Source organism: Theropithecus gelada, chromosome 2 (assembly GCF_003255815.1).
Source record: "Theropithecus gelada isolate Dixy chromosome 2, Tgel_1.0, whole genome shotgun sequence".
Classification (NCBI taxonomy): domain Eukaryota; kingdom Metazoa; phylum Chordata; class Mammalia; order Primates; family Cercopithecidae; genus Theropithecus; species Theropithecus gelada.
The window spans coordinates 39,641,678-39,657,535 of NC_037669.1; the positions used below are offsets into that span (position 1 = coordinate 39,641,678).

Consider the following 15,858-nt stretch of genomic DNA (forward strand, 5'->3'; position numbering starts at 1 on the left):
CAGTCCTCATAAGAAGCCAAATTGTATTCAGAAGGCTGGTGTGTTTCTTGGCTGAGGGCAGGTGTTGGTGGGAGACCACACTAACCCCTGTTACTGCCTCTGATGAGTGGCTCCTGCAGAGGGACCAGAAAGCTCCCACCAGCCGGCTGGGATGTGCTGCTGGGTAATATTCTCTTTTCTAGACTTTGTGCAGGCCTTTGGTTGACAGATTGTCTTTTTTTTTTTTTTTTTTTTTTTTGTGGAGACAGAATCTCGCTCTGTCACCTAGGCTGGAGTGCAGTGGTACAATCTTGACTCACTGCAGCCTCTGCCTCCTGGGTTCAAGCGATTCTCTTGCCTCAGCCTCATGAGTAGCTGGGACTACAGGTGTGTGTCATCACGCCCAGCTAATTTTTGTAGCTTTAGGAAAGATGGGGTGTTGCCACGTTGGCCAGACTGGTCTCAAACTGCTGACCTCAGGTGATCCACCTGCCCCAGCCTCCCGAAGTGCTAGGATCACAGACGTGAGCCACTGCACTCAGCCTGACACATTGTCTTTCATGTGTGTTAATGTCATCGATTAGACTGCTGTTTTCTTTTTACATTCAAAGGAACCTTAATTAGATTTCCAGACCTTGCTTTTTCTGCTTTGGACACACAGTTTTTAAGATGATTTTTATATATGGTTAACCTTGTCTCTTATATTCTGATTTTATCAGCATAGCTGAATTCTTGTGAGAAGTACTTTACTCTGACAATAGACTAGGTGTATTTTTGTCTACTGATGATCAAATGTGAAACATCCTATTGCAAAGTGATGTTATCAGCAATACTTGTTGCTTCAAGAAAGATTTTGTTGGAAAGGAATATAAAGAAATGAAAGTGGCTCATTTGTAGGGATAGCATGGCAGGGCGTGAATTTTTTGCTTGTAATATGGTTTGTTAATGATGAAAATAATGAATTTTAATGTAAGTAACATTAAAATAGTATATGTTCAATAAGGGCAGGGACCATGTTTTATTTCTCTTTAAATCTTTTCGGCATCTGGCACAGTCTGTTTTGCTTGAAATAAGTCTTCAAAAGAATATTTGATGCTTGGACTAGTGCAGTTCTCAAGCTGCTTGGTTCTCCCTTTGTTCTTTTAGGAAGAAGAAGAAATAGAAATGGCTGTGATCTACCTTCAAAAGTTACTCCGGGGCAGAGTCGTTCAGAACATGGTGTGTAGGTCCAACTGCTGGCCCTGCGTTTCTCTTTTGAGAATAATTTTTTTAGAATGCATATGTGCTTGGTTCCTTGGAGTGAATTCCCTTTTGCACCCTGCTATCCTATTCAGCTAAACTCTTAAATTGACTACCCATTTCCTTCTGGTGACATCGTTTGTCCAGGTGGGTGGCACAGTGTCAAGGAGAAAGGCAGGAAGGACCTACCTGCTATTTGCCATGGTTGTAACTAAGGCAGTGTGAAACTGACTTCTTCCTTGGAATTGTTAAATCCATACATTTTCTCACCTGAATTTTGGCTATTTAAGCATTATCAACTAGGTGGATTCCCTAATTTTTAACATAGTCATAATACAATTATTCGAGTTTGCGTATGTCTGGTGATACCTACATTATAAATGAAATAGCTAAATAATGAACTATGGTTTTGAACCCTTACTATATGCCCACACTATTTATTCTTTGCACTACATGTATTGTCTCATTTTTTTTCCTATCCATAATCTCATTTTACAGGCAAGTAATATGAGTCTGAGGGAGATATAGTTATCCCCGCTCTGGTCTTCCTGACTGTAAAGCCTCAGCCAGATTATTTGTGTTGCTGGAGCAGGCACACTTCACGTAAAAAATGGACTGATATAAAGCCCCAGTTAATTTTTTTCCCCAGACAGCTATAACTCATAAGAGATTCAGATATGATGAGTAACTCAACTGGATGAATAACTTGTGTTTAGCACTGTTCGTTACTCTCCTTTCAGTATTTTCCCAAGAGAAATGCCACAGTTAAATTCGGACAACAGATTATCACAAACCAGGGACAGATTTATTGGAAAAGGAAATATGGCCATGAAAAATGCCATCCTCAGGTTTATTATCGAAGGAGCACAGGAAATGAGGGGAAGGTTCTGGTTTCTTAATATGACCCTAGAGTTGTCATCTTGTCCTTGAGAGGTATTGTCAGAAACTAAGTACAGCTCACTGAAAACTATGCCCATTCTCTGCCTGAGAAGCTGAAGGCACAGAAAAGAGGGCTGAACTCTAGCTCTGTGGGAGACATCCGCTCTGTGGAACCCAAAAGGCAGGACAGAACCCACTGTTCACAAGTGTCTCACAAATCACTGCGTGTGACTCCTAGTGCTTGGCACAAAGGGATGGTAACTTATAGGTCTCTCTTTGATTTGATTTGATTTGATTTGATACAGATGTTTGAAGGGAAAGAAAAGCGACTGGAGTTGATCCAGGAGTTGCGCACCTGCCACGCACTACAAGAAGATGAAAAGCTGGTGAAAAAAGCCGAGAAGCAAGTGACCCTGGCCTTACAGCGGCAGAGGAACTTACATGAGCACAAGGTTTTCCTTTTTTTTTCTTGTTACTTTCTTGTTAAATTTTCTCCCTTGATTTTATCATGGCACAGCAACATTCTAATAAAAATTCATGAAATGGTGAAAAAGAAACTGCCCCACAATCCCATCACTCTGTCAGCTGTGTGTGTGTGTGTGTGTGTGTGTGTGTGTGTGAGACGGAGTTTCACTCTATCTCCCAGGCTGAAGTGCAGTGACGCACTCTTGGCTCACTGCAACCTCTGCTTCATGGGTTCAAGTGAAGCAGTCTCCCGAGCGGGGACTACAGGCATGCACCACCATGCCTGGCTAATTTTCATATTCTTAGTAGAGATGGGGTTTCGCCATATTGGCCAGGTTGGTCTCGAACTCCTGACCTCAGGTGATCCGCTTGCCTCGGCTTCCCAAAGTGCTGGAATTCTTAAATAATGCTGCTGTTGTCCTTAATTTGATTGGGGATGTGCCCTTACTGATTTGAATATGGTGGTATTGTTTCTTTATTTGCAAAACAATAACAACAAAACAAAAATAATGCATTCTTTTCAACTTTAAGATTTTTTCCTTCCTTTTTTTCCACAAATATCCAGTGACTACTGTATTTCAGTTAGTGAGGGTTTTGCAGACTGAATAAATAACAAAAGCAACGTGAAAAAAAGTGAGAAATAAGATTTATCTTAAAATATTAGCATTTATTTTGGAGTTTTAGAACTGTCTTAGCTCGTGCTGGTTAAACTGCGTATTAAATATGTTACTGTTTCATGATATGTGGTGACTTTCATCGTGACCTCCCAGCTCTATGCCACCTGACACAGCTAAGAATTACAGCTCCAAACCAACAACTGTAAATATTTTTCCTATTTTCTTCCAATGTTTGTCTATGTATACACACACTTTTAAATGCTATTGACATAGTATAGTTACACTTTATTTTACTCCCTCTCCCACTTTTCTGTAAGTCAATCTGAAAAAGAATCAATTTGCACAGAATTTAGTGTTATAGGGAAGTAATAATTAAAGTTAATATGACCCCCCTTTAGCAACATACATAACTCTTGTGTTATGTGGGAGTCGAGCACAAATAGTAAGCAGCCTGGAAATAACCACAACTTTCTTTCTTTCACACGACAGCAGCACCATGGATGGTTGCTGGGCTTGGGGAACTTTTGGGGAGTGAGGCAGGATGGGGAGGAAGCAAGCCACAGGCTGTGAGATCCAACAGAGGAACCAGAGAAGGAAGAGGAGAATGTGAACACTGGAGTCCCTGAATCTAGAAGTCCTAGAGTCCTGGAAAAGCTCAGATAAGGAACAGAATGCCCTGGGGGGCGCTAGGCCCTGAGACCGTGGATGAAAAAATGGCCGGTTTCTGATCATGACTTTAGTGGGCACAGCTAAGCTAACCCAGGCTTTTCAGTTCATTTATTCCATTTAGTGGATATATGCGTGGGTGAAATCATGTCAGCTTACAGCTAAGGGAGGAGTTAATGGGCAAAGCTGTCACTTAGCCAAGGACTCACTCTGCTTACCTTCAGCTGTACCTGGACACACCCTGGATGTATGCAGGGATCTGAGGGAGTGAGCACTTCATGTATACCTGCAGCAATGTTGGTCTGTCTCTTTTCCCCTTCTCTTATATTTCTGTGGAAAACAGTCCAGAAAATGCACAACCCCCAATTATGTAACACAGTACTTTCTGTGACTACAGCAGAATCCCCTCCCTAAACATTTCCCTTAATTTCAAATTAGATTGTACTGCCTGTGCATACCCAGATTTCTTGCTGAGAAGAGGCTAAACTTGAGCAGGATTTCTAGCCACCTCAGGATTTTCAAGGTGGCACCTGACCCCGAGTGAGGGAGCTTATGCTCCCTGCAGCTAAGGAGAGAATCTATTTGTGATCTCTGGGCTGAGTATCTACTGTTTATGAACGGAAGGAGTAGTGAGATGCTCTTAGCTTTGCCCTTTCTTTCCATCTCTCCCTACTATATAAATAAAGTTGAACTTTGTGGTTAGAAAGTCTGTGGGCTAGGAGGCAGGTGAGGATGAAGATGGGTGGTGTTGGGGCCAACAACCACACTTGACTGATGCTTTTACCCATAGCCCCATGGCCTCTGAGAACTGAGTATTCCCTCCCTTCAGATAGAAACCAGGAAGGGAGCTGAGCACAGAGGGAGAACTGTCACTGAGAAGGTGGCATGTGACTGGAAGATGAGCCCTTTTCCCTTACAACCAAGGATAGGAGAGGAAAGGGGATGAATTTGCAAAGTCATCTTAAGCACTTTTCTTCTCCATATGTCAAAGCCAGGACACAGGGATTCATAAATAGGCACTGTAGCTGACTTCTGGCAGAGAGCACAATGGGTTCCTAATTTTGCCTCAGTGATTAGATGGACATATGGTCTTTTTCCTGTGCTTTCTTTTTTTTTTTTTTTTTTTTTCTGAGATGGAGTCTTACTCGGTCACCCAGGCTAGAGTGTAGTGGAGCGATCTTGGCTTGCTGCAACCTCTGCCTCCTGGGCTCAGGCAATTCTCCTGCCTCAGGCTCCTGAGTAGCTGGGATTAAACAGGCACGCACCACCACGCCTGGCTAATTTTTGTATTTTTAGTAGAGACGGGGTTTCACCATGTTGGCCAAGCTGGTCTCAAACTCCTGACTTCAGGTGATCCACCCACCTCAGCCTCCCCAAGTGCTGGGATTACATGCCTGAGCCACCATGCCCAGCCATTCCTGTGCTATTTCAAAGATTGTTGTTAATGACTTCAAAGTTATGAAAAGATTAAAAAATACCAAGGTTTTCTACTTTCATGTTATTCAAGATCTTAACTCCTAACTTGTGTGAAAGGAAAGATATTGAAAAATTAACAGGTATCACGAGTGAATTTCTAGGAGATTCAATTTGATTAAACTCCAATATTATCTTTAATAAAAACTTGACATTTCCCTTCATGTCTGGGAAGACACACTTTACCTTGTCGATAAAATTGAAAGGAAAAAAACCCATTCTCCATGGTCACTAACAGAAATGTCTTGCTAAATTCTCTTGCTTATTTGAGGGCTGTGGTCCATCAGTGACTGACCAAACAATTGACTTTCTTACACCTCTGTTTTCCTCATAAGAACCTGGGATGGAGTCAATCGAGAGGTAATATTCCCAATAAAAATTAAATGCATTCTGAAAGTGAATTCACTGCCAAGAGTTTTGAGTAATCCGGTGCCTCTTCTAATAATCACCACTCATAGTGGAATTTGTGTCCTTAAAGTTATGTTATTCTTTTCAAGGTGTCACTGGTTGAAAACCATTTGGCTGGACTGGAAGGAAGGGCGCTGGCAGACATGTTTGACTTCCTGTCCAAAGAGCTGGTGAGACTGCAGGAGGAGAGGAGGATCCATGCCTTTGTCATGCTGGCCGAGCGCCAGCGGCGGGTACGAGAGGCTGAAGAGAGTGGTCGGCGCCAGGTGGAAAAACAGCGCCTGCGGGAGGAGGACGAGATATTTAAGGAGGCAAGTAGGGGCAGCTGGGTGTATGGAAGCTGCCTAGAAGGAGCCAAGTCAAACCAAAGGATGCTCATAACATAAAATGGCATTTGGCTTTTGTTTATGCATGGGGTTCCTACTGTATGCCAGGCACTCTACATAGGCATTGTGGGAAACTTTGGAGGGGAAAAAAACCCGGACACGATCCCTTCTCTCCTAAAGCTTAAATAACACATAATACGCACCTGTGTATAGAATTAGAAAATGTATTGAGCTCCATGAAGGAAACAAATAGAGCCCAGAGACACATTTTAAGCCGGTTACTCCACTTGCTGTGTGGAGCACAGGCTGGAGGGAGGACAGAGGGGAGAACAAGGCGGCCAGGAAGTAGCTGTTGAAGTAGTGAAGGCCCGAGTGAGACACAGGAAGTCGAGTATTACGTCCAGTGTCAGGCTTGAGCAACTGGAAGATGATGGTATTATTTCCTGAGGTAGGAAAGTTGAGAGAGGAATAAGCGTAGGGGCAGGAGAAGAATCAGGAAATCAATTTATATTTAGTTTGGGACATCTAAGCAGAGGTATTGTTTCAGTAGGTGGATCTACAAGATGGAATTTAGAAACGAGGTTTTGGCTGAAGATGTAAATTTGGGAGTTGGTGACCAGCTTGTAGCCTCCTACCAATCTTAACACACTTTTCTTCAAAAAGAGTTACTGAGATTTAGAAATTATTGGCAGATCAGAACTTGCCATATCTACCTAATATCACTAAGGAAGAACTGCTGGAGATGGGAAGAATAGCTGGGGGTGAGAATAAGAAGCAATGGAACAGAGGAGCTACTATACACAAAAGCAGAGAAAGCAAGAAGCTGGTAAAAAGCTTCTTAGGAAGACATCTTCTAAATGGGAATGATGGCAGAAAACATCAGCTCTGTCTAGCAAGGGCAGGAAAGGGTTAAGATAGCCCTTCTAGCCTGATTTAAGAATCACTTAGGTAAAAAATGTACCCACTGTGGACCCACAGATTCAAATATCATCCATCATTTTAATTCCCAACCTTTCTAATTAAAATATAATGACTATTTTCCATCCTACTTCCCCAACCTCCATTCAAACAGATTCTCTTGAAGAGAAATATGCTTGCACATAAATTATAAAACAGAAATATAATATTTAATAAATTTCCAAAATATAGCATATAGATAGTGAGAAACACAGATATAAAGTCATAGACTCATCTTTAAATACATATACAATTTTGCAGGCACATACATGAGAACATATTTACAAATATCTGGTGTGCAAAATATTAGCAAGACATAGAGGAACACACATAGCCACACGTTTCCTTATTCATGTACATACACGCACAAATGTGTCCAGAAATTTACACATTTATAAAGATATACATAAACACACAGGTACATATATGGCTATGGATGGACCATAGTAAACTTTCCACCTCTCTACTATTACATGACTGAGCTGTCTGATCGATCCATATAGATGTAACTTGCTTCCTGAATAAGAGGGTGGGCTCTATGAGAGCATGAATATTGTATATTCCCTTTGTGCCTTGCACAACACAGCATAGATCCCTGTACCGAATAGACGTTCAGCAGATATATTTTGGTGGGGTAGTTGTTTGGTTGATACTGTATTCAACTGGCCATTGAGAGTCTCCCATAGAGAAGGCATAGGAATTGAAGGTTGATGTTTTACACATAGGTGTACAGTATCATATACTCAGAATTGTGCCAAAGTGCCAATCCAGAAACAGGTACTGAATTGTTACTGAGTCCCAGGCATTATCTCAGATACAAAGATATATTTAGACATGAAACAGAAAAGTGCCCTACCTCTAAGAAGCTGATAATCAGCATACATATACACGCAAAACTATGCCACAGTTGTTGCTTAATCTTTCTATGTGCATACACCTGTGAAACGGGAAAAACCAAACTACTTTGCTTATGGTTACATACTTAGGGAGCAAAAATATAGAGAAAACAAAGTGTTTACCATGAAAGTGGGAAGGTGCTGTAGTAAAAGAAGAAACCATGGTGGCCTTCTAAGATACTGGCAGTTACTATAGTACATGGGTTCTGACTTTACCCTAATTCATTACACTGTACATTTATGTGCTCTGTACTTTTTATTTTGTTTTATTTTTCTAATCTCTGAGTTTGCTTCCAACGCACTTTTAAAATCTGTATCCTATTTCATGATATCAAGTAAGCTTTAAAAAGAAGCAGTCAAGGGCTGGTATGATAATTCAATAAATTCATTAGAGACCCAGGATCCTTCTAGCTTTCTGCTCTTCTCTTCCTAAGTCGTAGCCCTTCTGGCAATTTAAGACGATTGCTGGTGTTCCAGCATTATGTCCTCATGAAAGGAGAAATGAAGAGAGAAAAAAAGAAGCCAGGTCTTTCCCTTTAAGAATCCTTTCTTTGGTCAGAATGTGGTCATACGGCCAATCCAGCTCCTGTGGGTGCTAGGAAATGTAGTCTTTATTCTAGGCACCTGTTTGCCTAGCTGAAATCCAGGGGTTCTATTATGTAAGAGGAAGGAGGGAAAGGATACTGGAGAATACCTCCTAGTCTGTTCTTCTGTTAGGTAGTTTGACCAAATCACGTTGCTGGTAAGAACAAAGCCAGGATTTGAACCAGCATTATTGACTCTGAAGCCCATGATCCTTCAGCAATGCTGTCTTGCCCCCCCCCCCCCCCACCCAATAAGATCCATAATTCTGAAATGGGCTAAATGGGTGTGGGCTGCCCAGAATGAGTAGGCGGGTAGATGAGAAATAGACTGATGAGATGCTAAAGAAAATGAATGATGAGTGAAGGGACTGTTGACTTAATAAATGAAATATATGAGCTAAAAAAAGTTAACCCAATGTTTGTGTATTTTTCTTGTGTTGTTTACAACAGCATACCTGTTTTAGTGAGGGTATTATTGTATTTTGCAGGTAGTTAAAGTTCACCATAGTACTATAAGCTCCTACCTAGAAGACATAATACTGAATACTGAAGCGAATACTGCAGAAGAACAAGCCAGGGCAGAAATAGAGAAGATGGCTGAGAAAATCAATGACATTGCTTATGAAATGGAAAGCCGGTGTGTATCAAGAGAACAGATTGTAGAATGGACAGCCTATTTGCTGATACTCATATATATTTTTTCAAGAGCTTACAATGTCACCACCAAGGAGAAACAAATAACTCATACTTCAGGGTCCATTGTTTTATTAACATAACTCCTGAGAAGCCAATATGCGTGTACCTCTGTATGTATTCTCAGTTATCCTCTGCAATCTGGATTACTCTCATTACTTACTTTAAGAATACTCGGAAGCATAAAAACAATGTGAATACGTATGTGCAACATTACTGGGACTTCATCCCAAGGTTTCTGGCTTCTATGTATAAGCTGTGTTTCCAACATTCTCTTCCTGGCAGGCAGGGTAACTGAAGGACAGGGTCAAATCCAAATTTTTTTTATGGAGTTAAACAAACTTGCCAGGAATGTGATATTTCAGATCACTTAATCAAGGAAAACGTGATGTTGGGATTTGAATGGAGTTGCTTACACAGCAGGAAAGCATAAATCAGCAGCTCAAGTAAAAAAACCAAAGAAATAATTCAATTTGTTTTATATTTTTTAGCCGAACCTATCTTCAGTCAGAGGAGATTGTTGCTGAGTTGGTTTATAGTTTTCTGATCCCAGAGGTGCAAAAATACTTTGTCAAAGAAAAAGGTAAGCCAATGTAAATGCTTTACTTTAGGATTTTTAAAATATGTAACTTATTTTCAATATCCCAGAGATTTAAAATTAAATAGAGGGATGGGGAAATTTCTGAAGGAGGATCACTGAGTTTTCTTATTTCAGAGTTTGTCAGGTTCTCTTCATGCTACCTGATTCTAGAATATAATCAAATCTAATACAGATGGGATGTAGTTCTAATAAGAGTGACAATATCAAAATCCAAACCTTGTTTAAAAGGATGTTCCCAAGTTTTCAGAAAAGGTGTATTTTTTATTTTTTTTTTAAAGCATAAAACAGATAATGAGCACATAAAAGATTTGCACATTGTAGCAGCCTTATGGAGGCAGGACACGTGAACCGTGAATATTAAAAAGCAGGGGTGCGGGAAAGGTCTAAATCTACTCTGTTGCTCTGCCTGCACCCCAAATAGCTTGTTTCTGCTGGAACTCCATCCAAGTATAAATATCCTAATTTATCATTTGTCACTGGTGGCATGTTTTTAAAGATTGATGCTTTCAGTCAATAGAGAAAGAGAAAATAATATCTTAAACAGAAAAGTAAGATTCTTCCATAGCTCTGAGACTGTTGATGGCAGGCTTGATCCTAGACAGAGGGGAGCAACCAGAAGAACAATATTTAAGTGAAATAGCAGCTCAAAAGCATTGAAAATGATACAGGGGAATTCCAGACAGGTTTAAGCAGAAAAATGCTTAACATTTCAATTTGCTTAACCAGGGATAAAGAAATGGTGGAATTCTAACACATTTGGAGAGGACAAAGAAATGCCTGATTTTTCCATTGCATAGTTGTAGTGTAATTTTTAAACGAGTACCCCCTAAGGATAAGCATTTAGTTTGTTTCCAGTTTGCTTTCCTGTTACTAACGGTGCTTCAATCAATATATTTTACACATATCCCGGCCATGCTTCTGAGAGTAAATTCCTAACAGTACAATTGCTGGGATATAAGGTATGTGTATTTTACATTTTGATAGATAGTACCAAATTTCCTACAAAAAGATTGTTCTCCCAATTTGATATTACCATATTGCCCCACAAAATGATCGCTGACTCACATCAGTAGCATATGATAGTGCTTATACAAAAAAATTAATTTTCAGATCAAGTAATATATTTCTGTGTCACATTATGTTACAAAAGGACCTTATGTTTTCTAGGACCTTAAGAAAATATGCAACTCCTTTCCACTTCTCCTGGGTTCAAAGTGAGGCCAGGCTGCTTCAAAGCCATTACACCCTTGGTTGAATTCCACCCTAGGATTGAAAGAGAGGAGGAAAACTGTGGGTTTAATAATTACTAGTTTGTGGCGAGGTGTGGTGGCTGAAGTCTGTAATCCCAGCACTCTGGGAGTCTGGGGTGGGAAGATCACCTGAATCCAGGAGTTGAGACCAGCCTGGGCAACATAGGGAGACCCAGTTGCTACAAAAAATATTTTAAAATTAGCTAGGTGTGGTGGCATGCACCTGTAGTCCCAACTACTTGGGAGACTGAAGTGGGAGGATCACTTAAGCACAGGAGGTGAAGGCTGCAGTGAGCCGAGATTGTGCTATTGCATTCCAGCCTGAACAACAGAGTGAGACCCTGTCTAAAAAAAAAAAAAAAGAAAAAAAGAAAAAAAATTTACTAGTTTGTGATCCCCTCCCTCACCTTGGGAGTCTGAGTTGAGGATCTGGAGGAAGACTTGAGTGAAAGGAATCCAGTGGCACTTATCTGTGGTCAGGTTGAGTGAGTCCCTAGCTCTTCCCTTTATATTTTTGCCAAATCAAAAGAGCCATATGAACAGGGAGCACACTAGGACCTTTTTTTTCTCTTTTCAAATGAGAACCGTATGTATTATATATACACTCTTTACCCAAAATTAAGATAATATTACAGACGATTTTGAGATATATCACTTTTTAAAAAGCCAATGGATCAGAAAAACGTAAATTGGATCAAAAAAAGGTAAATTATCTAATGTCTCTGTGTCCATGTTTCTTCTTCTGAGAATGAGGATATTAAAATACTATCTTTTAGGAGGATTAAATGAAGAATTACATGTCAACTGCTTAAAACAGTACCTGGGACTAAGTAAGGACAAATGCTAACTGCTAACATCATCATCATCACTACTCCTTTCCAGGGTCTTAGGTGCTTACCTAATAGTGAATATTCTTAGAATTTGGAGCTAGGACTACCTTCTAAAGCCATGAGCTCATAAACTCATCATCAATCAGTAAGTCCCCTCCACATTAAGAACTAAGGCTCAAAAAGAAGTATAAGACAAGGTCTTTATTTGTAAGTTATTTACACTCTAGGTATCAAACAAAATGTAACTCACATGAAGTGCTTCAATGCTGAATAGGTTGGTACAAACTGAAGTGCGGTAAGTGGTAAATCTGGGCTGATGTAGTCAGAGGAGACTTCCTGGAGGATCTTGGACATGAGCTTTCCAGGTTTTGGAGTACAGGCATTCCAGGTGAGGGAAACTGCTGAGGAGTGGAATGGAGGCAAGCCTGGTGGGAAGGAGTATGACTGGGCTGAACCAGAGAGTGGGAACCGAGGGAGCAGAAAGAAATTAGATTTGGGTTGGGTTTACCTTTAGTTTGCAAAATTATTTCTATCATGACTCTCTTGAAACATTTGGGAATGGTTTCGTTCAGACTTTCAGAGTGAAAATTTTTCCATTACTTTGGCACAGTGAGGAACGCACAGCGGAAACATATTCTTGCAGCCCATCAGATCATCCACAGTTGCACAGAAAGCATGGTTCAAAAGAGATTAACTGAGGGACAGCAAGATGAGGCCTCAAATGCTGCCATGTTACTTGAGAAAGAAACTCAAAATGAGAACAACAGCTAAGGTGAGTTTGATTTTCCACCTGGGAAAAAAAGCAGAGAAAGGAAGAAAAGCGGCATTGTTCAGCTTTGTGCTGTGCTCTAACCATCATAATTGCTGTTTAAGAAATGGAAGATTGTTGTTTAAGAAATGGAGGACTTCCATTTAAATTGGCACATTTCCTCTAGGTTATAGCATCTACTGTTGAGATTATTAGAAAATTAGAGTTTATATTACAGCAAATAGACTCTTGTGATACAAAAAATAGGACTCTAAATTATTTTTATGGGTTCTTTTAGTGTGTATGTACCTTGTCAAATGAAGCTACAGAACGTGTCAGTGTTATACATTAAAAAAAACTTGTTCTTATGGAAGTAGACAAGGTATGCCCTAATGCATTGTGCTAGTTGTAAGCATGGCATGAGACAGCATGGCAGGCATGAGCCTGCCCAATTCTAGCTCAGACACCTTCTGCAGTGCCCACCAGGGGTTGGTCTTGGGCTCAACTAAAGGCTGTCATACTCACAACACTAACATAGACCATATTTGGCATGAATGTACTTAGAAAAATATAAGACAGGAAACAGCTTCCAGCAAGGCAACATCAGACATTTCTCTTCCTGTAGGAGCCCTTGCCATAGTCATGCAGAAGAACACATAGCTATTTTCTTTAGTCCCTAGTTTATGGAGTGCAGATACAATACAAGAAAAAGAGGTAGGTGGGTTGGGGGTGGGGGGTACAGGAGCTGCCCTGGCGTAAAAGTTTCACACCCCAGGGGCCGGAATCTCTTGTAATAATTCCATAGGCATAGCTTCCAGGGTCCCCACCGTGGATTTGCCCGGCTATAAAAGTCAACATACTCACAGAAACTCAAAGCTATGGTTTTCTATTAGGTATTCATTCCTCCCAGTTCAGATGGAATTTGCCGATCAGGGGTCATTTTTAAGTAGTTCAAGTTGCTCAGTAACACAGTTGACACCTATCACCTTATCAGGTTACTAGGAGAATAGTGCTAGGGAGTCAATTAAAACTAAAATTCTCATGAGGAGGGGAATGGAGTGAACTTTTTGCCTATACTTTCTCCCTCAACCCTTTTGTGGTAGAGGCACATCTTCTGCTGTTTTGCCCTGAAGGTATGCCAACCATCAGGATGGGGAAAGTACCAGGGCTAGGGAGAAATTTTAGTTTGGCACTCAGAAGTTTTGTGTATTGGCCAACTCTGCCACCAATTGTATAATCTTATACAAATAATTTCTCTGCTTCAGTCCTTGGTCCAATAGAATGGAATCTTAAGTCTCAATCAAAAGGAATCATGGAAGGAAGGTTGAGATGAGAGGGAAGGTAAGAAATACTGCAGAGAGAAAGCTAATAAGTGACTCTTAAATATCAAACTGTGGCTGTAAATTACAGCAGAAAAACTTTAGACTTTAATAGTAAAATAACCTCTGAAATAATTGAAAATATAAAACATCTATTACATGTTATGTTATATATTGTCTATAAAATGTAAATTCAAGGACCAAAGCATTTGCCTACCTTATTACTGTGACAAAAGCAAGCCTTAAGGTTGGGGTGGTCATTTTTCTGACATGGAAATTTAATAAGATTAATAATTTACACAGTTTGCATTGAATACATCTGCCTTTACTTCTGATTGTGATACCTACTCCATGACATCCATAGTGACCTGTGAAATCAAGCCAGAGGAGAACAAAAATTATCTTCTATTTTATACTTAAAGTAAAATGTATTTCATTAAAGCCTATGTAAAGCGTATATGATAATTATAAAATCTACTTGCAAGAAAGTCTAGTTGTCAGGCTAATTACAGACACTCAACAAAGGTGATCAACCAATAAATTAAATGGTTGGTACATGCAGCTTAGCTGTCCCCAAAGTATATCTTCCCTCTTCCTTCTTGCAGAGGGAAGCAGAGAAGGACAGATGTGAGATTATTCAATGATAGCTAGGGAAAGGGGCAGTAGGCATGGACCACTGATTTAAAATACGTTTTTAAAAATATGTGTTTTTAATTAGCTTGAACAGAGAGCTAATAAATAGTGAAGAATTTCTGGGCCAAGATCTAGGAGAAGATAGAAATTTAGAGGATTGGGTCTGGCATTTGGAGCTACTTTTTTCCTGGGAGAATATGAAGATTCTAGAAAATGTGGCTGAAAGACTGAGCAGTATTTTTAAAAGCTTTGCAAAACCAGGGGGACAAAAAACTTGAGTCAAGGATGGGGCCCTGGTAAACCTTCTTCATTTGGGTAGGGACTCTAAAAGGCTATGCCCTAGTGGTAAGGGTTGACTGGAAGTAAACTATCCCTGGCGTATAATGTAGTTTAGCTTCTCATCATCTGAGTGATTTTAAAAATCTCAATCCCAGAAATTAAACTTAACGAGGTTCTTGGTTTCTATTGCCTCAAGGAACCTGCCAGAAATAAAACGTAAATTCTCTTTACAGGAAGTTAACATTGTTCTAGACCTCTATTTTCACAATTTCTAGAACACAATCAAGAATATTCAGGTACATGAGGAGACATGACAATCTGAACAAGCGGCAAAAACAACAGATGACAGAAACAGACATAAAAGGATCTAAAATATTGGAGTTGTTAGACCCAGACTTTATTTATTTTTTCCATAAGTTATTGGGGTACAGGTGGTATTTGGTTGCATGAGTAAGTTCTTCAGTGGTGATTTGTGATATTTTGGTGCACCCATCACCAGAGCAGTATACACTGCAACATATTTGTAGTCTTTTATCCCTCGTCCCCTTCCCACTCTTCCCCCCAAGTCTGCACAGTCCATTGTATCGTTCTTATGCCTTTGTGATTAGACACAGACTTTAAAATAACTATGTTTACTACTGTGGACTTCTATCCTCCAGAACGATGAGAAAATACATTTCTGTTGTTTAAGCCGTCCAGTCTATGTTGTTTTGTCATGGCAGCCCCAGCTGACTAAGACAGATTTTGGTACCAGGAGTCGGGTACTACTGTAACAACTACCTAAACATGTGGGAGTGGCCTTGCCACTGGTTATGGGTAGAAGCTGGAAGAGTTTTGAGGTATATACTATATATATATGGACATCAAGGGTGATTCTGGTGAGTTCTCAGATGGAAATATGGAATATGTGATTAGAAACTAGAGGAAAGGTGACCCTTATTATAAAATGGCAAAGACCTTAACTGAACTGTGCTGTAGTGTTTAATGGAAGGATGAAGTTGCAAGCAATGAAATTA

At 40.1% G+C, this 15,858-nt stretch overlaps 1 protein-coding gene across 3 annotated transcripts in view; it reads left to right on the top strand.

Annotated features, from left to right (window-relative positions):
• Positions 1–15,858, top strand: part of MAATS1 (MYCBP associated and testis expressed 1) — a 63,365-nt gene that overhangs the window by 34,910 nt on the left and 12,597 nt on the right. For all 3 annotated transcript variants that reach the window (XM_025376127.1, XM_025376128.1, XM_025376129.1), the window contains 6 exons: positions 1,126–1,197; positions 2,403–2,549; positions 5,816–6,037; positions 8,978–9,126; positions 9,674–9,765; positions 12,474–12,635. In XM_025376127.1, the coding sequence (XP_025231912.1) occupies positions 1,126–1,197; positions 2,403–2,549; positions 5,816–6,037; positions 8,978–9,126; positions 9,674–9,765; positions 12,474–12,634 (843 nt within the window). In that variant the 3' untranslated portion in view covers position 12,635. The remainder of the gene's footprint in view (positions 1–1,125; positions 1,198–2,402; positions 2,550–5,815; positions 6,038–8,977; positions 9,127–9,673; positions 9,766–12,473; positions 12,636–15,858) is intronic.